The sequence below is a fragment of the Calliopsis andreniformis genome, chromosome 2, assembly GCF_051401765.1.
Source record: "Calliopsis andreniformis isolate RMS-2024a chromosome 2, iyCalAndr_principal, whole genome shotgun sequence".
NCBI classification, from domain to species: domain Eukaryota; kingdom Metazoa; phylum Arthropoda; class Insecta; order Hymenoptera; family Andrenidae; genus Calliopsis; species Calliopsis andreniformis.
In genome coordinates this window covers 11499510-11520426 of record NC_135063.1, presented here as the reverse complement: position 1 = coordinate 11520426, position 20917 = coordinate 11499510, and the positions used below count along the sequence as shown (strand labels likewise).

The 20917-nt window shown below is 43.1% G+C and overlaps 1 protein-coding gene across 1 annotated transcript in view; it reads right to left on the bottom strand.

The window, feature by feature from the left end:
- The window catches only part of LOC143187410 (discoidin domain-containing receptor 2), a 103478-nt gene that overhangs the window by 40725 nt on the left and 41836 nt on the right, over positions 1 to 20917 (bottom strand). The window contains exon 2 of the mRNA XM_076391648.1: positions 16146 to 16280. Within this exon, the coding sequence (XP_076247763.1) occupies positions 16146 to 16236 (91 nt within the window). The 5' untranslated portion in view covers positions 16237 to 16280. The remainder of the gene's footprint in view (positions 1 to 16145; positions 16281 to 20917) is intronic.

The window sequence follows — 20917 nt, the reverse complement described above, 5'->3', positions numbered from 1 at the left end:
GTCGCGCGGCATTTCCCGCGGACGTTGAAATGTGCAAACGTGGAATATCTCTGACGCGAGATGCGAGTACCTCGGGTAATCCCCATTATGCAAGGCTCCTCTAAGTCGATCTATGCGTCGCGTTTATTACGGGGGTGAAGTAGAATCGTGGTTTTTCTGCGTGGTTTTTCTTCTACTCGCTGTTAGTGCTCCTTAGTTTTGAAGTCTACAAAGTTTTGTTGTATTATTCTTTACGTACCATGGGGGTGTGTATTTTGATTCCGTATTGTTCCTCTTAAAACTATTTTCTTCAATAATTTAGATTCCTTAATGGTGTAATGGATTCCCCAGGTAATGACAAAGAGGTAATAAGGAGGGAGGTTGGAAGTTTATCTAGGGAGGCTAGAATCGATAGTTCTCCAGGGATTGCGGAGTATCTGCCACCCCTGAGTTTTTCAAAGTCTGAATAATCTTAAAAGCAGGTAATTTTGAATATGTTATAGGCTTAAAGTAATGTAAAATAATGTACGCTGTTTTTAAAGAATTCATATTTCTATTTCTGAATCTTATTGTGAAACTAACCCTTTCGATTCTGGGTCTCATATCACCCTCTTTTTTCTTATCACTTAAACCAAGTAAATAATTTCCAGTAGATCCCTTTAGATCCTCTTAAAGTCCTCTATAATAGTCTTCTAAATAACTCAATTCTAGTTTCCCCTCTTAGCCCCCTTCCCAGCCATCCTTAGTAATCTTTTCAGTCACCCAACACAATTAATCCTCCTGACACAATGACTTCTCCGAAAATAGCCAAGACACTAAGAAGCCTAAAAGATCACAAAAAGGTTAGCTGACAAAGGTCACTAACATCTCCCCTCCCTTAACTCCCTCTCGAATGCCTTGGCATTTCCTCGAGTCCCGCAGTCTTCCGCTAATTCCAAAAATCCCGCGAGGAGGCCCGACAAAGAACGCGGGGCTAAGGTAAACAGGAGATTACAAGTCATAAAGCAAACAGCGTAAATTGAATTTCGCAAGGTTGCAGGTGGAATTGGGACACGGTCGGTGCAGGTCGGTAAACAGAAATCGTAGCTAGGGACGAGGGGGACCTTTTCGCTTGGCTGGCGCCGCGATCGATCATCGACGTCGTTAAAAAGGAAAAGAAGGTGGCGGAATAAAATGATCCGACTGCGACTAATATTTCCCCCGTCCCTGCGATCCATAATGCAATTTTCTGGCGTGGTTTGTTTGCGTGCACACTAGGTTGGGTTCGTCGAACATCTCCCAATCTCGCGGCATGTTTTCCCAGCGCGAATTTACACGGCTCGTAAATCGTGGACTCGCGAAACGGACGCGGCAGTTGGCCATGAGGGAAACTGGGGCGGACCAGTTTCGCGTCATTGTCGGGGACACGAATTTTTAAAAGCTTCCACTCTCGGCCGATCATCGGTCTGAATGCTGCCATTAAACCATTTTCGCGTGCGTCGACCGAAAAACGCGCAGGGAATTTTCTCTCTTTTTTGTTCCGCTTGCGAGGCCCTTCGCGGTTACTTTTTCCTGTTCTTTTGCATGTACTTTTCGGAGGTTGCGCGAGGCTCCTCCAAGCACGTCCGAGCGCAGTTCAGGAGCTAATGGATGCGACTACGAATCGTCGTGGATGAATCTAGTAACGTTCGGAAGGGACACTGTGGCTGTGTCAGCTCGGATGGAACGCGTTACTCGAAATCGGGGACGCATTTATTTCGGACGTGAATTTTTCACGTGAAACCGCTGCAACGATGAATGTTTTACGTGGCGATTATGGTATACTCTCCTGAGATTTTGTTGGGACTTTGCAGTTATTTTACGGATTTTTGGATATTTTTTTCCTTGTCGTATTTTGTAGCTTTTAGAAAGAGTAGGTCCTTTTTCGAAATAGTGGACGTTGCTTTTTTTATTTTTATGTCTTTTTTGATGCAGTGTGGACAGAATGGGAGGATTTACTTTGTGATTAATTTTTTACAGACTGAGAAATTTAATGGAATTTTTTAAGAGTACTCGTATCTAGTAATTTATCTATTAAAGCTTTGAATTCGTCCTTCGAAAGATTGGAATTTTTTATTATACTCTTAATATATCTTTTACTAATTTGTTTCTTTTATACTAAATTTTTCATTTCAAAATTTGTATTAAATCTAAATTAAATTGCCTTCGAATGTTCTACAAAATTTACTCACACGTGCCTACCTCCATTGCAATATCTCCTTCAATTTCACGCAATAAGGATGATTAATTACATCTTAAACAAGACAATTACTCTTCTTGCGCAACTTTGGTTCAAATATTCATATTTCACAAAGATTTAGTTAATTCCGCCCACTTAGCCTTCGTGGCGCTATTAATCATCAGGGTCGTCCCGGGACGATACTTATCGTGTTTAAGCAGCTACCGTTTCCAGCAAATTTTTATTCACAGCAAACTGGGGGTCAAGGTGTGCTGTAAATTAATTCTAAGCGATATCTTTTCAAATTCTCCCAGACACCCAGCAATTCAGCAGTGTATTATGCTTGAGCACGCACGCGACACGTATAAGCTTCCCCTACCCCACAATTTTTAGTGAAATATTCTCGAATACATCGTTCGAGGAGTAGCGAAAGGGAATTTTTTATCGACGAACATAGCCCCCCCCTCGAACGCTGACTAAATCTTGAGAAAATCCCCGCAATCTGTGCATCAGCAGTCCTATTAGACGTGGCGCATAAACCTACAGCAGGAACGGCCTAAACCACCCCCACGCTTGGTATCTGTGTCAGTGTGGATCGTAAAAAGATCGTTCTCCGTTTTATTTATAAGTGTGCTCGTTTTCGTTCTTTCCGTTTTTCCACTCAGATTACTGTCTCCTGTTTGTTATTACTTTTCCAGAGGAAATTCTATCACGTTTGTCAATTTTATTTTTCGGTATCACAGCTGAGGTGATGGAATATTTCGCTTCACACGAGTGGAAATTCGCTGTCTGAAGACCGATAATTAATCCGTGGATTTCTTGGCAGAGTACTCAATTATTACTCGAATATCTGAGGAGGTGTGCGAGCGGTTGAAGTCTAGGGGACATTTAAGTAGAATTAGCATGTCGAGTGGATATGTATCATTAACAGTCGTGAAATGTAAAGTACCAGGGCTCATTATCGTCTCATAAGGTGAATATTCCGCGGCTAATAATCTCTCGTCGCGCCAGGAACTGTTTTTAGTCTGTGCTCCTTTTTTCCAGCCCCAGACAGGTATCGTTTTCAATATTCGCCGACTGTCAAGCCGAAAGCTCGCTGCTACATTGAAAGCACTGCCATGGGGGGAGTGACAGACCTCAGACACTTTAATTAGAACCCCGTATTTGCAGGTGGAGTCAGTAGTCAGGATAATAATGGTCGGCGAGAGGACACATCCAGTCTGACGACTAATAGGCACCTCCGCGCGTTGATTACGAAGTTGGAAGGAGCAGATGAACAAAGTGACAGGAAACGACATGCAGGGAAGCCCAGTGAATGTAAAAGGTCGATCGATAATATCGGGTTCAAATTTTTTTCGGGGGGAGTCGCGTCGTAACGCTACGCGTCGCTGATTTCTACGTCTCTGGTGAATGAAAGGTGGGGACGATGAAAAATGGGGGTAACTTTGTGATTGAGACATGAAACAGCGTAGGGTGGTGTAAGGAGGTCCACAGGGAGTATATTTTTCTGATTAAAATAGGATTTTGGTGTACTGATGCGTTGAATAGGGGGAACTAATATTTACGGCTGAGGGTCGTTTATGATTGACCTGTTTCACTTGCAGTGAAATTCTTAGGAAGGCTCTATCTGCAAAGAGTTTTAGATATGATTAAGAGTTTTGCAAATAAATAACTTTACTTTAAGGGAACGACTATGGTTGACTTGTACTACTTACAGTAGTTTAATAGTCTGTATAGATATAATTTCGATTGTACGACAAAACGATGCAGATCACATGTATCTATTTTAGAGATATTAAATTTAATACCATTTTAAACTCTCTCTTTTTTAAAAGAAAAGTGCTTTTAATCTAATCTGTTCAGACATGAAATAAAATTGTTGAAATATTTGACTTATGTGGTTTTGTAGGCACGTATATTTCATAAAGATTCATAAACAGCAGTGAAGTTCCAGAGAGTGAAAATACTGAACAGCTAGATCCTGTACTTTAGAATGCGTTAGTCTTTATGGTTGACTCGTATCCCTTTCAGTACGCCACTCTCCTTAACGAAACTATTTTTCTTCAAGCATCATGCGCGTCAGCGATAGCGCAAAATGTGAGAAAATAAGGCACGAGACACTTTTCTCAGAACGAATATAACTACCCCTTCGCCGTGCAAGTAGAAGAATAATAATGGTGGTTGCCATGCAACAGAAGTCTCCCGTTACGTGAATCCTTCAAATTTACCTCATCTCTTTCCTCATATTTTTCAAACTTCCTTCTCCATATTTCCACTCTTTCCTCACCCTCTTCAACTGTGCATAAGCATGCACGCAAACGGTGATTAGCGTTATTCGTTACAAGTAAACGGTTCAAGACGTTCCCTAAGCATTTCCAAGCGAGGAGACTATTGAATCCTCGTTTTCGCGATGCCTTCCACCCACGCTCTGCGTATCTCCTCGTTGCTTTATTGTTTACACTATGACAGACAGGGTGTACCTAGATGACAGCGCGTATACGTGGCGCCGTATGCATCAGGGCTCGGTATACATAGGCGCCCGTTGAAGATGAATATTCTGTAGAAGCACGAGGGGGAAAGAAGAGGACGTGATATGACGAGGCTTGATGCGAGCGACGAGAGGCGAATTTGGCTCGTTCTCCAATAAGAAGAAACAAGCATTACTGAGCGGTGCATGATACTGTCGAGAATTTAAATTTTCTAGGCGTTCGACAAACACGGTTAGTTGATGATATTATTGAAAAGGGTTCGGAAAAATTCGTGAGTTTGGAAATATTTAGAAAATTCGTTGTTTTTCATTGTGGAAGATTTTACGTTTTTTGACAGTACTTAGACTACTAAAGTGGTTGAACTATTTTATACAATTATTTATTTGTATGTGTAACTCTAAAGTAAAACGATACAAGTTATATTTTCAAAAAATTAAGTTTATGATTTAGGTAAAGCCTACAGGGTATAGTATTGTTGTTTTCTACAGAAGAAGATTGAATTAAACAAGCTTTGTCTTCACAGAACGACATAACAATTAGACATAAGGTGCTTTACATCATTCAACGAATCCTTTCCTCTTCAAAACCAAGCGATAAGTCCCATCCCCCGATTCATCTCACGACAAATCACGCCATTCCTCTCTCTCCAGCACCTTTAAAGAACAATACCACCCCAGCACCCGCTTATGCCAATTAGTCAACGCCGATTCCCCTCCAACCCCCAAAGACGCCATTGTTTACAACACGTTTGCTCGCCTTTATACATAATATCACAGTTGTCTGGTCGCTTAAGACCAGTGAAAGAGGATCAAGTCGATGGACAAGCACAAGATAAAACACACAGAAAGTGAGGGCAGGGTCGAAGACGAGGCACGAGGACGGAACAGAATGCAATAAGACGAGACTTAGCGTGCACTACGCGTCGTAGAATTGACGTGCTCCTTATAAAGCTGAAGGGCGAGCTAGACAGGGGGTGGCAAAAGGGGACTAGGCGAGGGCGGGGAAGCAGAAGGCAGAGGGGAGGGAAGGTTGACGAGCGGGCCAGAGATAGCAGAGAGAAGGTAGAAAGGCACGTCGTGGCTCCTGCGCGCCGTGGAAACCCGATTGTTCTCTGCAACCGACTGTGTCTCATTACTTCGAATTGGCTGGCCGTAGACAATGCCAGCGGGTAATACGGTTATCCGGAAGATGGTTTTCAGCGGCCTCCTCTTCGTTTCAGCGCCCACCCCCTCCCTGCCCCTTCAACCGCCGCGACGCCCTTTTACGCTTTCCCCTCCCCTCACCTCGAGCTGCCACGCCGACGACGTATAAACCCTTTTCCCTCGGTCACGTTAAGAGGTTACCCGGCTCTGTCGCGCGTACCTGGCTCGGGTGACCGAGGAGAGGGGGGGCAGAGGTGGGGAGCCGAAAGAAAAATGCTGACCGAGAAGACAATGGAACATCGCGAGCTGGGACACGCTGGCTGCTCGGGCCAGCGCGGAGATAAGGATCGAAGATTAAACCGCGATACGAGAGCAGGAGAGTGGGATGACCTGGCTATGGTCGCCTGAGGGGGGCCAAGATGCTGGATAACTTGGCTGTTAATCGATGCTTTCGCTGGGTTATGTGACCGAGGCGGTAGTTCTTTTTTATTTTCTGGTACGAGGGGAGTGAATGAGGGACTGTCTGGGGTGTTTGGGTACGATGGATTCTGGTGACTGCGAGAGTGGTGGAGGATGTTGATAAGAGTTTGGAGAATTTCGGTGTTATGGACTTGTGAATGTTCTTATTTGTTTAATGTAGAGTGAATTCATTTTGGAGATTTTTAATGAATTTTATTAAGTTTAATGAAGGTAGGTATTCTGATTACTAACTTTTGAACTGTGTCAGATGCTGTACTTGTCCATTTTCTTTGAGAACTCTGAATTTTTTAAAATTATCTGGAAGTATCAGAATAAAATACAGTGGGAAACTTCTATAAATATTTAATACCTTTCGAGGATTCAAATATCTAATTAAATTATTCACAGAGTAAGTACACTAGACATATATTTTCAATAGAATTTAAAAACAAGCGGTTGAATAATTTTATTACTGATTATTCATATTACAAAGCAAAACTTCCACAGCTATATTAAATGGGACTCGTGATCTTGTGTTATATCGAGCACAGTTGTGCTTTGTTAACCACAACGAAGTTCTATGGGCTTTTGTCACGTCTGTTTCTGCCGTATCGGTTATAACAGAATCTTACCAAGTTCTACCACGTCTGTCGGCATCTACCAAATATCTACACGTACCTACCAGTATTCCTTATGCATGGATTACCCTACTTGCATCCAAGTTCCTCCGAGTTCGGCGCAAAGGTATCAGGCACTGAATTTAGTCATCTTAGTGATCTGAATTTGTGAAAAGCATCAAAATTCCTGGGACTCTAACTTTTATACTTGATCGGAATTTAATACATCAAATTCCTCTTCCTTACACCACGATATACAGGAACTTACAAATTTATTCGCAAAGGATATTCAAATTCTTAAAAGAAATTTAATTTACCTATTCAAATTAAGAAGCCTAGCTAAGCTAGAAATAAAGCAACTAAAAGAAAAAGAATAGACCACACTAGTTTTACAATTAGCTAATATTCTGAACATCTGTGAACGTGAATTTGTAAGTCCTTCTATATCAAAAGAAAGAAAAATGAGTCTCCTGTGCTCCATTCACTTTGCACGAATTCTAGTCCCTCCAAACCGCCTTTTATAACGACCTTTATTCCAAATCAATCGTGTGCTGAAAATAATGTACCAGGGGAGAGTTTAATAAGCGATAGAAAAAATTCGTTGGAGGAAGAGGAATCGAGCGTCCCAGCAGGAAGGAGTTCCTTTCATCCCGGAAGAAGATGGGAATCGAAGATTAACCGACGACACGACTTCGGATCGGACAAGACGACGATTCCAGGCTCTGGCCCGGGGTTTCCGAGCTGAGGGAAACTGCTCTGCATTTCAAATCCGCGAAAAGCCGGGAAGCTTTTCGTCACGGACGGTCGATTCTGTTGGCTGAGAAGAAACGGCTCGGGCAAGGGGAATGGGCTTGCTTGGACGGCCATGGAATCACGCTTCCCTGGGACTCTGCTGTACAGTAAGACAGAACTTAATTTTTCAGATGTAAATCCGTCGACTAATGCTTGGAATATTTAATCACGTTTTACTGGGAAAATAAAAATTCAAGGAATCGTTTATCCTAAGACTCTCTTTTGTTAAGACAAATTTTCTTTATCTCTAGAAATATTTCAGCAACTGTTCTTTCATGACGATTTTTGAACAATATATTTTCCTTTTTGTTCTTGTAATAGCGATCTTGGAATACTAATATTCATTCTTCAGACGATCCATCATTGTAACCATAGAGAATAATATAAAACTATCATAAGATACCAGAAGCAGAACTGCGAACTCGACATCCAGAAGTTCAACGTGGGAGTTGCTCACTGGAGAATAGAAAGAGGGTCGAGATCAACGAGGAATGGAAGGAAAAGAATTTTATTGAAGTCGTTAAGGCCATGGGTGGCTCGAAGACCGATTCCTCCATAGCTACTGATGACCATGTTGGTCGAAGAATCGAAGTTTAATCGAACTCGAACGCCAAATAGCGGAAAAAATATATCGAAACATTATCCTCCATTGTTTCTCGCTAACGTGAATACAATGCCTGTATAATTGCAGTACTGCTCGTCCCTTGTGCATATTCAATTTATTCTTGCACACTTGGCTCGGCTGTTCACCGATTATATTCCGTACACGGTTTCTATTATGAATTGGTTGACGTTAGAATAGGCGGTCGACGGGGCGTCGTGTATACCAATGGGTTCATTCAAAATGAAACGCCTTCGTGTCCAATATAACAACGATGCCATAGTTTTTGAACAACTTTGATAATAAATGGAGGATGTTTCATGTTATATACCTATTGACACGTTTCTGCCCATCCTACTTATTTATCAATCGAGTTTCCATTTATTCTTAGTCCAAGATCGTTCTTTTCTTTACTGGTACACGTCGAGATTAATTAGGGATTCGGTATTTTAAGTTCCCAGTTTGATAAAAAGACGTGTACGCCCGTGTTTTACTCGAGTGGGCAATTTGTTATCGGCCGAGATAGGAGGAGACGCGTAGAAATCTTTTCTCTCTGATTAATTTGCCCCAGTTACCAAACTTGGAACATTGTTAAACGTCCCGACGCGACTTACGAGAACTCGACCTGAACAGCGTGTATAGATCACCTCTGAACGGACCCCACGTATATGGAAATGGTCGCTGAGAATAATAAAAGACTTCCCTTCGAGTTCCTTCGAAGAAGGTTTATGCCATCCTCTTGCTGGTATATCGGCCGAATATTAAATCAGGAGTAGGGTGTGGAATAAAGAATTTTCACTAGATATTTACGTTCGGGTTTATGTGGGGTGTAGCATAATATGCGGTTCGATAGAAAAGAATACAATCCTTTATGCTAGAATGAATCGAGATTGTGGAGCAGACATCTTGCTCTGATCTTACTTTCTGAGGAAACTACGTTTCAAGGTTCAAATACTGAAGGGTAGAATATTGTGATGTGGGGGCTTTTTGAATCGTAGAGGGCTTGAGATAGATTGAAGAGTTCGAAGTGGTTCGAGGGTTATGAGAATTTTGGTATTTTGAGGATCTGAGGAAAGGTATCCAGATTGTACTGAGTATTTTCGAGTTTCTGAAAAATTTGGAGGGTTTTTAAGAGGCTGAGTATTCTTAAGTACTACTCAGTATTTCGAGTACTTCAAGTATTTCAAGAATATCGAATATTCTAAGTATTTGGAACATTTTGAGCATTTTAAACACTTTTGACATATTAAGTATCTTAAGTATCTGCAATATTTGAAGTGTATGAAGAGCCTCAAGAATTTTTCTTACATCTAGTACCTCCCTTGACTATTATGAGCTCCTACAAATACTATTTCCTTCACCTTAAACATAATGAATTCCCAAAGTACTCCGACGTAACGTAGTAGCTTCACTATTTGACTCCAGAACTCCACACAAAGGTAACAATCCACTAGCATTTGTACTTCAGTTCGCCTCGCCAAAGTCAAAGAGCCCCAAAAATCCCTGAGCCAGTTCGTCCGTTCTCCTCATCGAACTAACTCCATCCGAATATTTGCACGCTCTCCTATCTAACGATCATCCCGAGCCACGAGCTACAAGGCAACAAGCCGCTAGCCCGCCGCTGGCAGCAAGTTTAAGGATTAACGCGGGAACGATGGATCCTCGCGTCGATCCCCGACCACCCCCAGCACCCGCGTCCCTTCTATTCAGACACGCGAGCTCAAATATGATACATTAACCACCTATCTCTCCCCTTTGTCATTGAAATCGGTTAACTCGAGGGCACACGTCTGACTCTGTCCCAGACGACGTCCCTCGTATGGCCCCGCCGAGTGTGCACGAAGTAATCATTTTCCCTTGGAACAATGGCCGCCCTTATGCATGTTTCAGCAGTCACCGGGTGTGCCCAGTCGGACACCTTTCGGAAGATCAGCGCTGCGAGAGGTCCGCGGAAACGGCTGGCAGACAGACAAAGAGAAAGGCCAGAAACTCCTCGAAAGCGTCTCGAGATGGTAGCCGAGCGCGTCCCCCGTGCTTGCACTTATCTTCGCGCGACTGTTTGTCCAACCACCAAGACAGACCATTTACCATAACGAGGGAAACGGAAGCTTCGAGCAGAACTCCTTGGCGCCCGGCGAAAGCTCGCAACAATGGTTGTCCGCCGTGAACTCGCCCACCTCCGCTGTCGACCTTTTCCACCGTTCTTCCTCCTGTCCCTCCCCTTCCTCTGCTCCCCTTTCTTTTCTTGCTCCAGCCTCGACTCCGCACTTTGTTTTCCCTCTGTTTTCCGCGATCCCTTCGCTGCCCCACCCCGTTAGCTCGTCACCCTGCTAAGCTGTTGCAACGTGGAAGCCAGCGAGAGTAATTGTGCCAACGTTACGCGCGCCTCGAGAACGACGCTGACAGTCCCTGCACGTTTTCCAAGGGAGGACAAACTGTTTCCTCTGTCGAGTACACCGTGTTTAGCGAGAGGATAATCGGTTGGCTTGGAGATCGGACGCGCGCCAGTGGTCGTGTCCAAATCTCGGGGAATAATTTTCTCCCGGGCAAATCTTTGTTCTGTTGATTGTCTTTCGCGAACGTTTCGTGGCTTGTTGTTTAGGTAAACCGCGCCCTGGACTGCTGCTGATTGTTTCCCGGCTTCCGCTAGGGATATGCATTCCATTGAATTGGGATTCGCGTGCAGTTGTGTGTGGGCTTCTTGGTGCACGTTCGTGTCTTCGAGGAAGGTGGGTGGAAAGTAATTCTGAGGGTAGAAGGGTTAGTAGACGTGGGGAAATTTAATTTGTAGAAATAATGGGTTGAGAAATTATGGTAATTAAAGTGCAGCGAAATACAATAGTAGGTGTTGAAGGGATGATAGGGGCACTCGTATACTTGGCAGTAGATTCGTAAAATCACTGGTCAGACAAACCCTCATTTTTACTTTGTGGAGTTCTGAAGTGTCAAAATGTTTTTCTACACATTCAGTATCACAAAATTTGATTCTATATCTCTGACTTATTCAATGCTTGACTTATTCATGACTTTTTTCATTTTTTTACATTGGAAGATTTCTCTCAAAAATTTATCTCCCATTTACCAATAATTCTACACTTTCGCGATATGTCTTCCGACACTTCCCTACATATGTATAAATGAATAACAATATCTGTACAAAACTTCTAATTCTACCACCGCCAAGAACTCAAAAGCTGAGTCCACTGACGTCAGAGATTCGAGTATTCTACAATCCGTCCGATCGATTCTATTGGTTCCTGAAGAGTGCCTTCAGCATTCCTGCCGGTCGAAAATCAATAGGATCAGAATGGGCTTTATCGTGAGCAACGAGCTTCAAATCACGCGAAACGAAAGAAGCTATTACGAAGTCGAGGATTTTATCGTCAGTAGCGTTTCTTCAATGAAAACCATTCTCTCGAACTTCGCTGGGATCGATGTAACAAAGATACATGGATGAAAGGAACCGAAACTTCGATATTTCTTTCCCCCTGGAAAAGTTTAATACATTGATTCTTGCTATTTATTCCGTTTGCTTTCTTTAAAGCAACTTTCCTTCGTCGTCGTTTTGCGTTTCTCGCAATTAGGTCGGTCAAAGCGGAAGTCACGTTGCTGGTGGATGGAGAGCGGAACGCATTGTTACGCCAAACACGAGCGTCGTTTGAAAAACTTACCCCCACTGAAGGGGAGAATGCATTCTGCACCGAGGACGTGCGTTCTGCACAAAAGGAAATTTTTAAATGTTCCTTGAATCGCGTGGCCTTCTTCAATTTTCTTGCCTCTTGTTTCCTTTAACATTCCACGTTAAAAGACAGAAGGAATAATTGTACATATTTTATAAATAATTTTATCTGTTTCCTACGAGTCATTCCACGTGAATTGGATAATTTTTTACTTTGATTTTACATAAAATAAAAAAGACAAATAGCTTGAATATTTTCTAGAAATCTAGATTTTCGAAGGTGGCAATTTTTATGTATAAGAATGTTGCCTCGTATTATAAATGAATGACGTTGTAGGAGAAGAAAATTCTCCAGAGAAGTCTAGTCTTTACCATTAAAGGCAGAGACGAAGAAAATGCGTACGTTCCCAATTAAGAAGATATAGGTTCATTTCTAAATCCAGATTCCTCGAAAGTTGGTAGAAACAGTTAGCCTTAAGGGTCTGTACTTTCTTCTTCGCCAGCCACGTTTTCTTTCCCCTCAGCGCGAGGCCAGATTAAGAAGAAAATATTTCCTTCGAAAGCACTCCGATTTTCTCCTGCTCCCATTCCCCTTATCCCACAATCTGCCGCGTCAGTTTGCAAATTAAAATTAAAATCTTAATGCGGCATATTTGTTCAGAGAATGCACCATCTCGGGGCTTCTGTTTGGCCGAGCGTCAATCTCAGAAATTACGCCGTTCCCTGCAGCAACGTATTTGTCCTCGCGTTAATAAAAAATACACACAGGGGAGAAACGCGCGAGGCAGGTTCCAGGGGGAGGAAAGGTTGTAAAATTTTCAAATCACCATTCCAGAGGTATTCCTCGTTCCCCGTTTTCATTCGGTCGATCCACTTCCACCTCTGTTTTCCCTCGACCGCTAATTCTTTCCTTTTCAGCGCAACTCCTTTCCTCGACTCTTGCGTAATCGAGTCGATCCTCTGCTAAGGGAACAACTAGCCAGATTTTTCAGGGAGGTCAAACAGTGTCTCTTCCCCCTTTCCTTCTCCCTGCAGGAGGACGTTTGCCTTCGTGAGGCGAAAGTCGGAACGAGGCATTGTCGCGGCCGCGTCAGGGGTTTCGAGCACGTATAAGAAGTCTATTTTATCTGTGACGAGGTGGTGGGCGGCGCAGAAAAGTTTCGAAGGTTCCAGGGTGAGCACACGCGGAATTCCTACGATATTTATAGAGGAGAGACGGTATGCCAGGTATGCGACGAGAGGCGGAGACAGAGGAAGAGGCTTCGTTACCACGCCACCGAGGTAACATCGATAATCCTGAAAAGTTCTAAGTACTTTGGACGATTCATAGGGAACCCCGCTGCTTTTTAAACTGGTAATCGCCTGCCCGGGGAAAAAGGCTCCTTCCAGGTAATCTAAGGAGATTTCTTGCGAAAGAAGCGCCCTGGGATGGTAAAGGATAACGCTATGAGCGGTTGCCAGCGAAGATATTATTCGGGAGTCGGTGATCATTAATTTGTTTTCCTTAGAGGAACTTTCGTTGTGTCTTTTTAGCCTGAGTCACGGAGGAAAAGGGTTTTTAATAATTGGTAGGTATCTTAAACAAGAAAAGGTATTCTGTCATTTTCTAATCGATTTAAAGTATAGCCAAGGATGATATTCTCAGGAAAATTTCTGAGAATATCCTTATTGACCACAAAACTCGGAGCTACCAATTTCCATTCAACAACCACCCTACATTTAATACTCCAGAAGGCTTCTATCGCCCCACATTCCCAACACTACGTATCCCCACACCCCCACACACTCACTCGAATGAACTCCAAAAGAGGAGAAATAACAGAGCTCGTACAGGAGCCACAATATTACTCCGATAAATCAGCAATTCCCAGTGCCAGGGGCAAATTAAAGTCCGGTCGTAGGACAACGTCAGCGGGCTGGAACATTTAATATACATAGAACCTCGGGTGAGCAATCGATGGGAGACTTGCTTATTGGCAATTTGTCGATTGACGGGATGGTCCTGGTAACAAGGAGGTTGTTTTCCGAGGACAGGAGGTGCCTCACGGCGCCAAGTCGCCTCGTAGCTTGGCCATCGACTGCCAGCAAATACCGAGGAGAACGAAGCCGATGGGGGTGCGTGGGGGCGGCGCGAGGAGCCTTCCGTGGGACGCAATTTATCCTGTCGCATTAGATTCAAAATAATTGATCCCTCGGGCGGGCGCAGAATAGCGAGTCATTACTTTAGACCGATGGCGCTCCTATCGTCGAAGCTGGCCGAGGGAAAATAAAAACTCGAAGATCACCTGCTCCCGATGAAAAATTTGACGGCCACGGGGGATGGGGACACGCGGGCAAGAAGGGAAGACGGAAGAGGAGGACGTTCGAGCTGGCCTGTGCTTCGGCTGAGCAGAATGAGCTTTCCGCAGCTGTAACTTGGGGGTGGAATCTGCCGAACGAAGAACGCCGCGTTTCTTCAGCTCCTTGGCGATTTGGTCATTGGTTACGTGGCAGTCAATCTTTTTTGTGGGAAATTTAGGTGCTGGGGAAGCAGTTGGAGGTTCATCGTGCAAAGTGATAGGGGATGTTAATTTTGAACTTTTGGGGGATGGAACTTTCCTTTCCTTTATGTTGATTGGTTCAGGAGTTGGATAAGGCAGGGGTAGGGAATAATGGCGAGGGGTATGAAAGATGATTTTAAAAGTTTCAGAGTTCACTACTTTTTAGGGAGACAGTCTCTTATTTTATCTTTTCATTGAAAATCGTCTAATTTTTCATGGAAGTAGTATGTAGATAGATGGGCGTGAAGTAGCATTGAAATGGATACAGTTTTTCAATAATAAAAATATCTAGGCAGCTAATGAATTTTTCACACCTCTCTTCCATTAACATTAAAAATATCTTGAAAGAGAGTACTATATTTAGAGACACTATTCATATCAGTAGCTGCATCAGACTAGAGCTCATCCATACATAGGATACTAAATCTCAATGAAACTCTAACAGTTTTATACGTGTAATATATGAAACGTCCAGTTTTCTCAATTTTTAGTCCCACTTATCTTCGAAGTCACCCCCTAAACTCGATAACCCTGAATACCACCATAAACTTAGCGATCTCATTTCAAGCACACTTTGTATATCCTCCGTAGATTTTGACCTGGCTCCAGAGTTTGCTCACTCATTCTTTCTCACGTTCTTAAACCACCTTCCCGCGGCCTTAACCCAATAATTTATCTCCTTTAATATCAAATTACCTCAAGTTACGTTAAAAGTTCCTCCTGTACAATTAGATCGTATAACAGCAATTAATCGCGTAGTCTAACCATTCATCACCGTACGCGATACGATAAAGTCGGCCTTATCGGCGCCATTAACCATCGTGAGCCCAGTTTTCGGAACAGCGTTAAAAATCGCGCAATTACTCGATCAATCGGCACTGCTCCAGATCCCTCGTCGGCACGTCCGTCAATCACTCGTAAATTTCATCGAGCTGTTCCACGATTAATGAAATTCACGCGGGCAACGGGCTCGATACGGCCGCGCAAATCTGCCGTAATAATTGAATCTGGTGTCAAATATCGCCGCACTTAATGTATGTGTACGCCACCGAAGATAATACAGCGGGGGAGGATGGGCGAAATGAAATTATGTATCCGCTGGACAGCCGTTTTCATATTCATGCTCTGTTAAAATCCGCCGGCTATAGGTGCACCAGAACGATCGAAATCCAAATGGAACGCGGTAGGCCACGCGTGGGAGACGATCAATTATTAACAATGCGCTAGTAACCTGTATACGTATATTATATCGAAAACTCGGATGAATTTTCAAGGAGGAAGGAGAAGAATGAAAATCTTGAAATTTTCGTGTGACCCATCAGGTAATATTATGATATCTCTGTTACATGTGGATTAATTTGATTGAAATTTGTGTTATTCGAAGTGTTACAAGTGCTCAAATTTAGAGAATATTGCAAACCTATCTATCTATCAATCTATTGTTTCAGATAAGGTTGGAATGCTAGGTTTTCGGGAAAAAGGTACGCGATAGCGATCGACTCATATACTTGGCGTTAGAAAAATGCGTAGCAGGGAAGGTTCATGTACTTGGCGTCGAGATGCTACCGCGTCTTTGACCACGAGATCTACGATGTATTCGCAATAATGGTTGGAAAAAATGAGGTGGATAGGGGGTGAGACATTACTCACGTATATCGAGTGCTCGAACATCGCGTGGCGGCCCGAACAGCGTCAGCAGCGCCCAGAACTTGGCAATTATTGGCAGGCAATCAGTCTTCATGGTCGCCGAGGTGCGGTGTCTTCATGGAAGCGCGCGGCAATCGTCTGAAAGCACGTTACGAGAAGACATGTAACTCGAGATTCGTTTGCTGTTAGCTGTCGATCGAGAAGATTGCTTTTCTGACTTTTGAGCTATTTTCTGGGAGAGGAGGGTTCTCGTGAGAGGAGGAACACGTGCCGCATGGTATTATTGATAAGTTTAAGAGAAATTGCGTTGGAAGGTATTTGTCAACGATAGTGGTTCAAAAAGGTGTTAATAGATTAAAGGTGAGAGATGTTAGGATAATAAATTAAAAATGGACTACAAGAACTGTTCAGAGGCTGAAAATTGTTTTCAGATACATTACAGGAAGCTTAATTAGAAACTTAAGAAAATACATCCAGGATATTTACTACACTTCCATAATTAATACCAAATATTGACTTCGAAAATCCTTAATTACTTTCCCGTTAATACACCACCCAATTTACATTGTTGCTACCATCAGGATATGGAAGGTTTGTTATTTTTCCTTAACTATTTACATCGTAACAACGTTCATAATTTACATAAACTTATTACGCCTCTGCATATTTATGAACACTAAAACAAGATGAGTTTACACTAAGGTTTCATGCATTCCACCAACATTATTTAAAACCCAGAAAGAGACGAAGCACAACTCATTAAAAAATGACAATAGAGTAACGCCGGAAGGAAACTCAGGCATTTTCGCCTATAACCCTAGAGTAGCAGGGGTAAACGATAATCGAGCCACGATAAATCATACCATTAGAGCCCCAAGGCAGCTCGATCATCCCCAAATAAATAACCGAGCTAACTCAATATACATTACAATACAAAATAGCTACATTCATCTCGCGAGCGTCGATCGTAACAGTCATCAATCTCCCGAGATATCTCATCGGCCTCTCTCCTTTTTATTCCACGCGACACGCACATCCCATCCCCGCTCCACCCGTTATCACGCCCTTCCAGTTTCACCCCCGTTGTCCTTGGGGCCTCGAACAAAAGCATCGATCGTGTATTCGGTCACGTACGGAGGAGCCAGCCGAAAATTTTCGAACGCCCCACCCCTCGTCGACATATTTCGGCAGCGTGGGTGGCGGCCTCGGGACGTGGGTAACGTTCGAGCAAAAAGGGCTTAATCGACTTAAGGGTGAAACCACGGCTGGTCCCGACGTTCCTTTTGCCTTGGCGCGGGCCTGGCCAACTGGTCAGCCCTCCACGGTCTCTGTGGTACGTGTGTCGCCTGGAGAAACAGGGGGAGAGGGAGGGGCTGACTCGTAATCGAGTCTCCGCTCAATTAGCTCAACCTTGCACTTTTTCGCTTGTTCGTCGGCGGAGCGGGGAACCCAGAGGGGTGGGGTCGAGGGGAGGCCAGAGGGATCCTCGACGCTGGCTTTGCTCCATTTTTACCGCGGCCGGAAGCGGCTTTTACGGGTCACGCAAGTGCGATTCGCTCGGTCACTCTGCTCGTTCAGCGGCGAAATAAAGAAAGGAATTCCGCTCGAGTCGCTCCCTTGGAGACTAGACAAAGCTTAATTAATGACACGACGTGTAATTGATTGCTCTGGGAGGGATGGGATCGTTGTCGTCGATTCTTTGGCTCTTTGGACTCTTTGGCGACTGTGGCGGACGTGTTATCGGTGGTATTTGAATGTGGGGAAATATGAAACGATCGGGAGGGTTTGGGAACATGACACTGTCAGGTGCTTTGGGATGGAGATGTGGATAGTTGTCTTTTATGAGGTTGCAGATAGGTACTGTTGATGTGGGGAGTTAATAGTAAAACTTCTAGGACAGTGAAATGATGTATATTGTGTCTGTAGCTGAGAGTCAACGTGATCAAAGTCTATTATTCTAATAAAATGAAGGAAAAGCAATAAGATCCTGTAAAAAATTTATTTTGAAATAAAAGTCTTGAGTTAGTTTGGCTCTGAGGTACAGATTTATTGTTACAGAACTGTTCGATTAAAGGTATCATATTCATTTTCAGAGAATTTCATATTTTCTGTTAACCTTCAGTTTTTATTTTCTGATCTGATATTTCAGTATTTATTATTACATATTCACATATAGAAAACGAACTAAATTACCCAGAGAATAAGCAATTATCAAGTCAAAATATATTAATACAAGAAAAAGGGAAATCTAAACCAAGCAATGCATAGTTTATAATTACAATACTCCATATGGTATTAAATATCGTTAAAATAATATTATTCATGGAATTCAATATTGTGCGTGCATTGATTACTCACGCTAATTAACCTAGAGTTAATTAATTAATTTACTAATTACCTCGACATCTGCGGTACGTTGTGACATTTCAGCTGTAGCGCGTTACGTCTGACTAGACAATTACATCTATATTAGATGAACCTCGACGGGCTCCCTATTTACATTGGTGTGATTAGTTGCTCTTTCACGGAATCTACCAACAGCTGGCATACATCTCGTTTACATGGGCAACGTTTAAAGATGGCTACATTGCCGAGCAATATTGATCGTTCGATATGACGGCATACCTCGTTATCCTGTGTACATGCTCGCGATAGCCCGATAGTATCTACGTAATATAGTTCGTTGAAGACAGTTGGCTTCGTTACTGGCAACGCTTCGTTACAAAGTCATATCTAGACTCCTCGGTATGTGCATATTTACCACCCTCGTTTATTAAATTACTCTACAACGCTGTATTAATTTCAAAAGAGCATGTTAAACAAGTTACTACTCTAGTTCCATTCAAATTCCTCTCAATCCTAATTCTACAGAAATAAATAATTCACAATCGCCTTTCCCACCTATCGTATCGTGCTGCCTTTACTCAACTAGCCTTCATTAGAAATCATTTAAATACAGATCCAAGTAGCTACCGCCGCAGTTACGCGCACCAAAGTTTTAAACCGTTCAGGTTCCCAGAACGCGGGAAAAGAAACTGTCCTAAAAATAAGAGATCAAAGTAGGAAGGATCCAGGAGCAGAGACGATCCTGGTATCGCAAAGTTTCACCGTTAAGGGAAGTCGAGGACGATTCACGTGAAATTTTTTCGAGACCCTGGATGCAGTTTGCGAGGACTTCCCGTAATGACGAGGACCGCGAGGCACTCCTTTCTGCTGTCTTTGCAAAATACGTTCGAGATTTTACGGCCACTGTGGTGTAGTCAGTGAAACTTGCGGATTCCAGCAGCGGAATGTACAAAATCTGGAAGGACGTTTCCCAGACGATGTCTGTTTCGAGGAGAGAGGTTATATGTGGACAGATAAGGGAGGCGTGTTTCAAACTTTATCGTTGAACACGGAGAAGGCAGCCCTCCCCTCTTCACCTCTCTCCTACTCACCCTCGAAGCAAATGTGAATCTGTGAATCGCTTTCGCGAATTTTATGATCGTTATTTCGGTTAATGATAAGATAGTGTTTCAGAGAAATAGAGGATAGGGGTGGAAACTTGGCGAAAAATTGCACTGATTCATTGTTAGGCAGGGATATAACGAATCGCTTGTCTTGGGGCTAATACAAGTTGGGCGGGAAATTGTTACGGGGATATATTATTTAACCGCGGTCAGGCAGTGTTAACCTAAGGCCGCGAGTAATTCCCATAAGAACCCTATTTACACTTTCAACGCTCGTTTATTCTAATGCCGCGAGCCCTTCTGCTCGGAGGAACAACTTTAACCGTGTAGCCATGGTACTTGGGGATGTTGCCTTCGAAACTTCCCCACGCGAGAATTTGTTAATGAAAATCAACGGGAACGGATCGGGGTCAGCTGAAAAATAGCGATGCTCGGCGCTCGTTCGTGACCACCACGAAATTGGGTTCAGTGGAACGCGTCGCTCGCAGAGGCGAGCTGCATCCCCCTTCTGTAATTTCCAAACTAATTTCATTGCATCGTTGTGTTTTTGCGGCGCTGTTACTTTATCATGCACTGTGCTTTAGGTTCTGATGAATTAGTTTAGTGCCGTGCTTTGAACGGGCTTTACAGATGGAAAAATGTTTATAAATTTTTAATACCTTTTAAAGGGAAAAATTGAGTTTGGAATAGCTCTGTGATTATTATTTTACAGTGTCGTCATGTTTTAACGTGTACTGTAAAGAATAAAATTGTATTGAAGTTTGTGTGTGGCTAGAGAGAGTATATGGAATCCAGGGGGTTAAAAATTTTTACTTTTGCATTAATGCATGTGCTTTGCACTCGTATGTCTACTCCCAGCTGCTGAAAATGAAAATCCATTACATTCGTATATCTACTTTCAGTTGCCATGAACCGAAATCCCTCTTGAAATGCGTATACATGAGGGGACAAGTCGTGGAACATCTGGTGCAAAATTTGATCTTTTCCAGGGTAAATGTGGGGCCACTTTTGTTTTTATTATTCTGGTTTAAAAGTGATTTACTTGGAGGAAATTATTATTAGTAATAAATGTACCTTCCAAAAGTATTTTACGTCAGAAGGGGTTAAATTCTAGACGCCCTCGGGCTGCTTTAACAAATTACCCCTGGTGTAATATCCAATACGTTTCGTGAAGCGATATTGTTCTCGACAATTGTGAAATCGGAATCTCGACGTGGGAATATCTATACGCCCTCGGCTGCTTGGTCGTTCGCATATAAGACGTATTCCCAAGGGAGTTTTCATCCTGAATTGCTGGCAGAATACCGCCTATCCCGTGTGGACCTA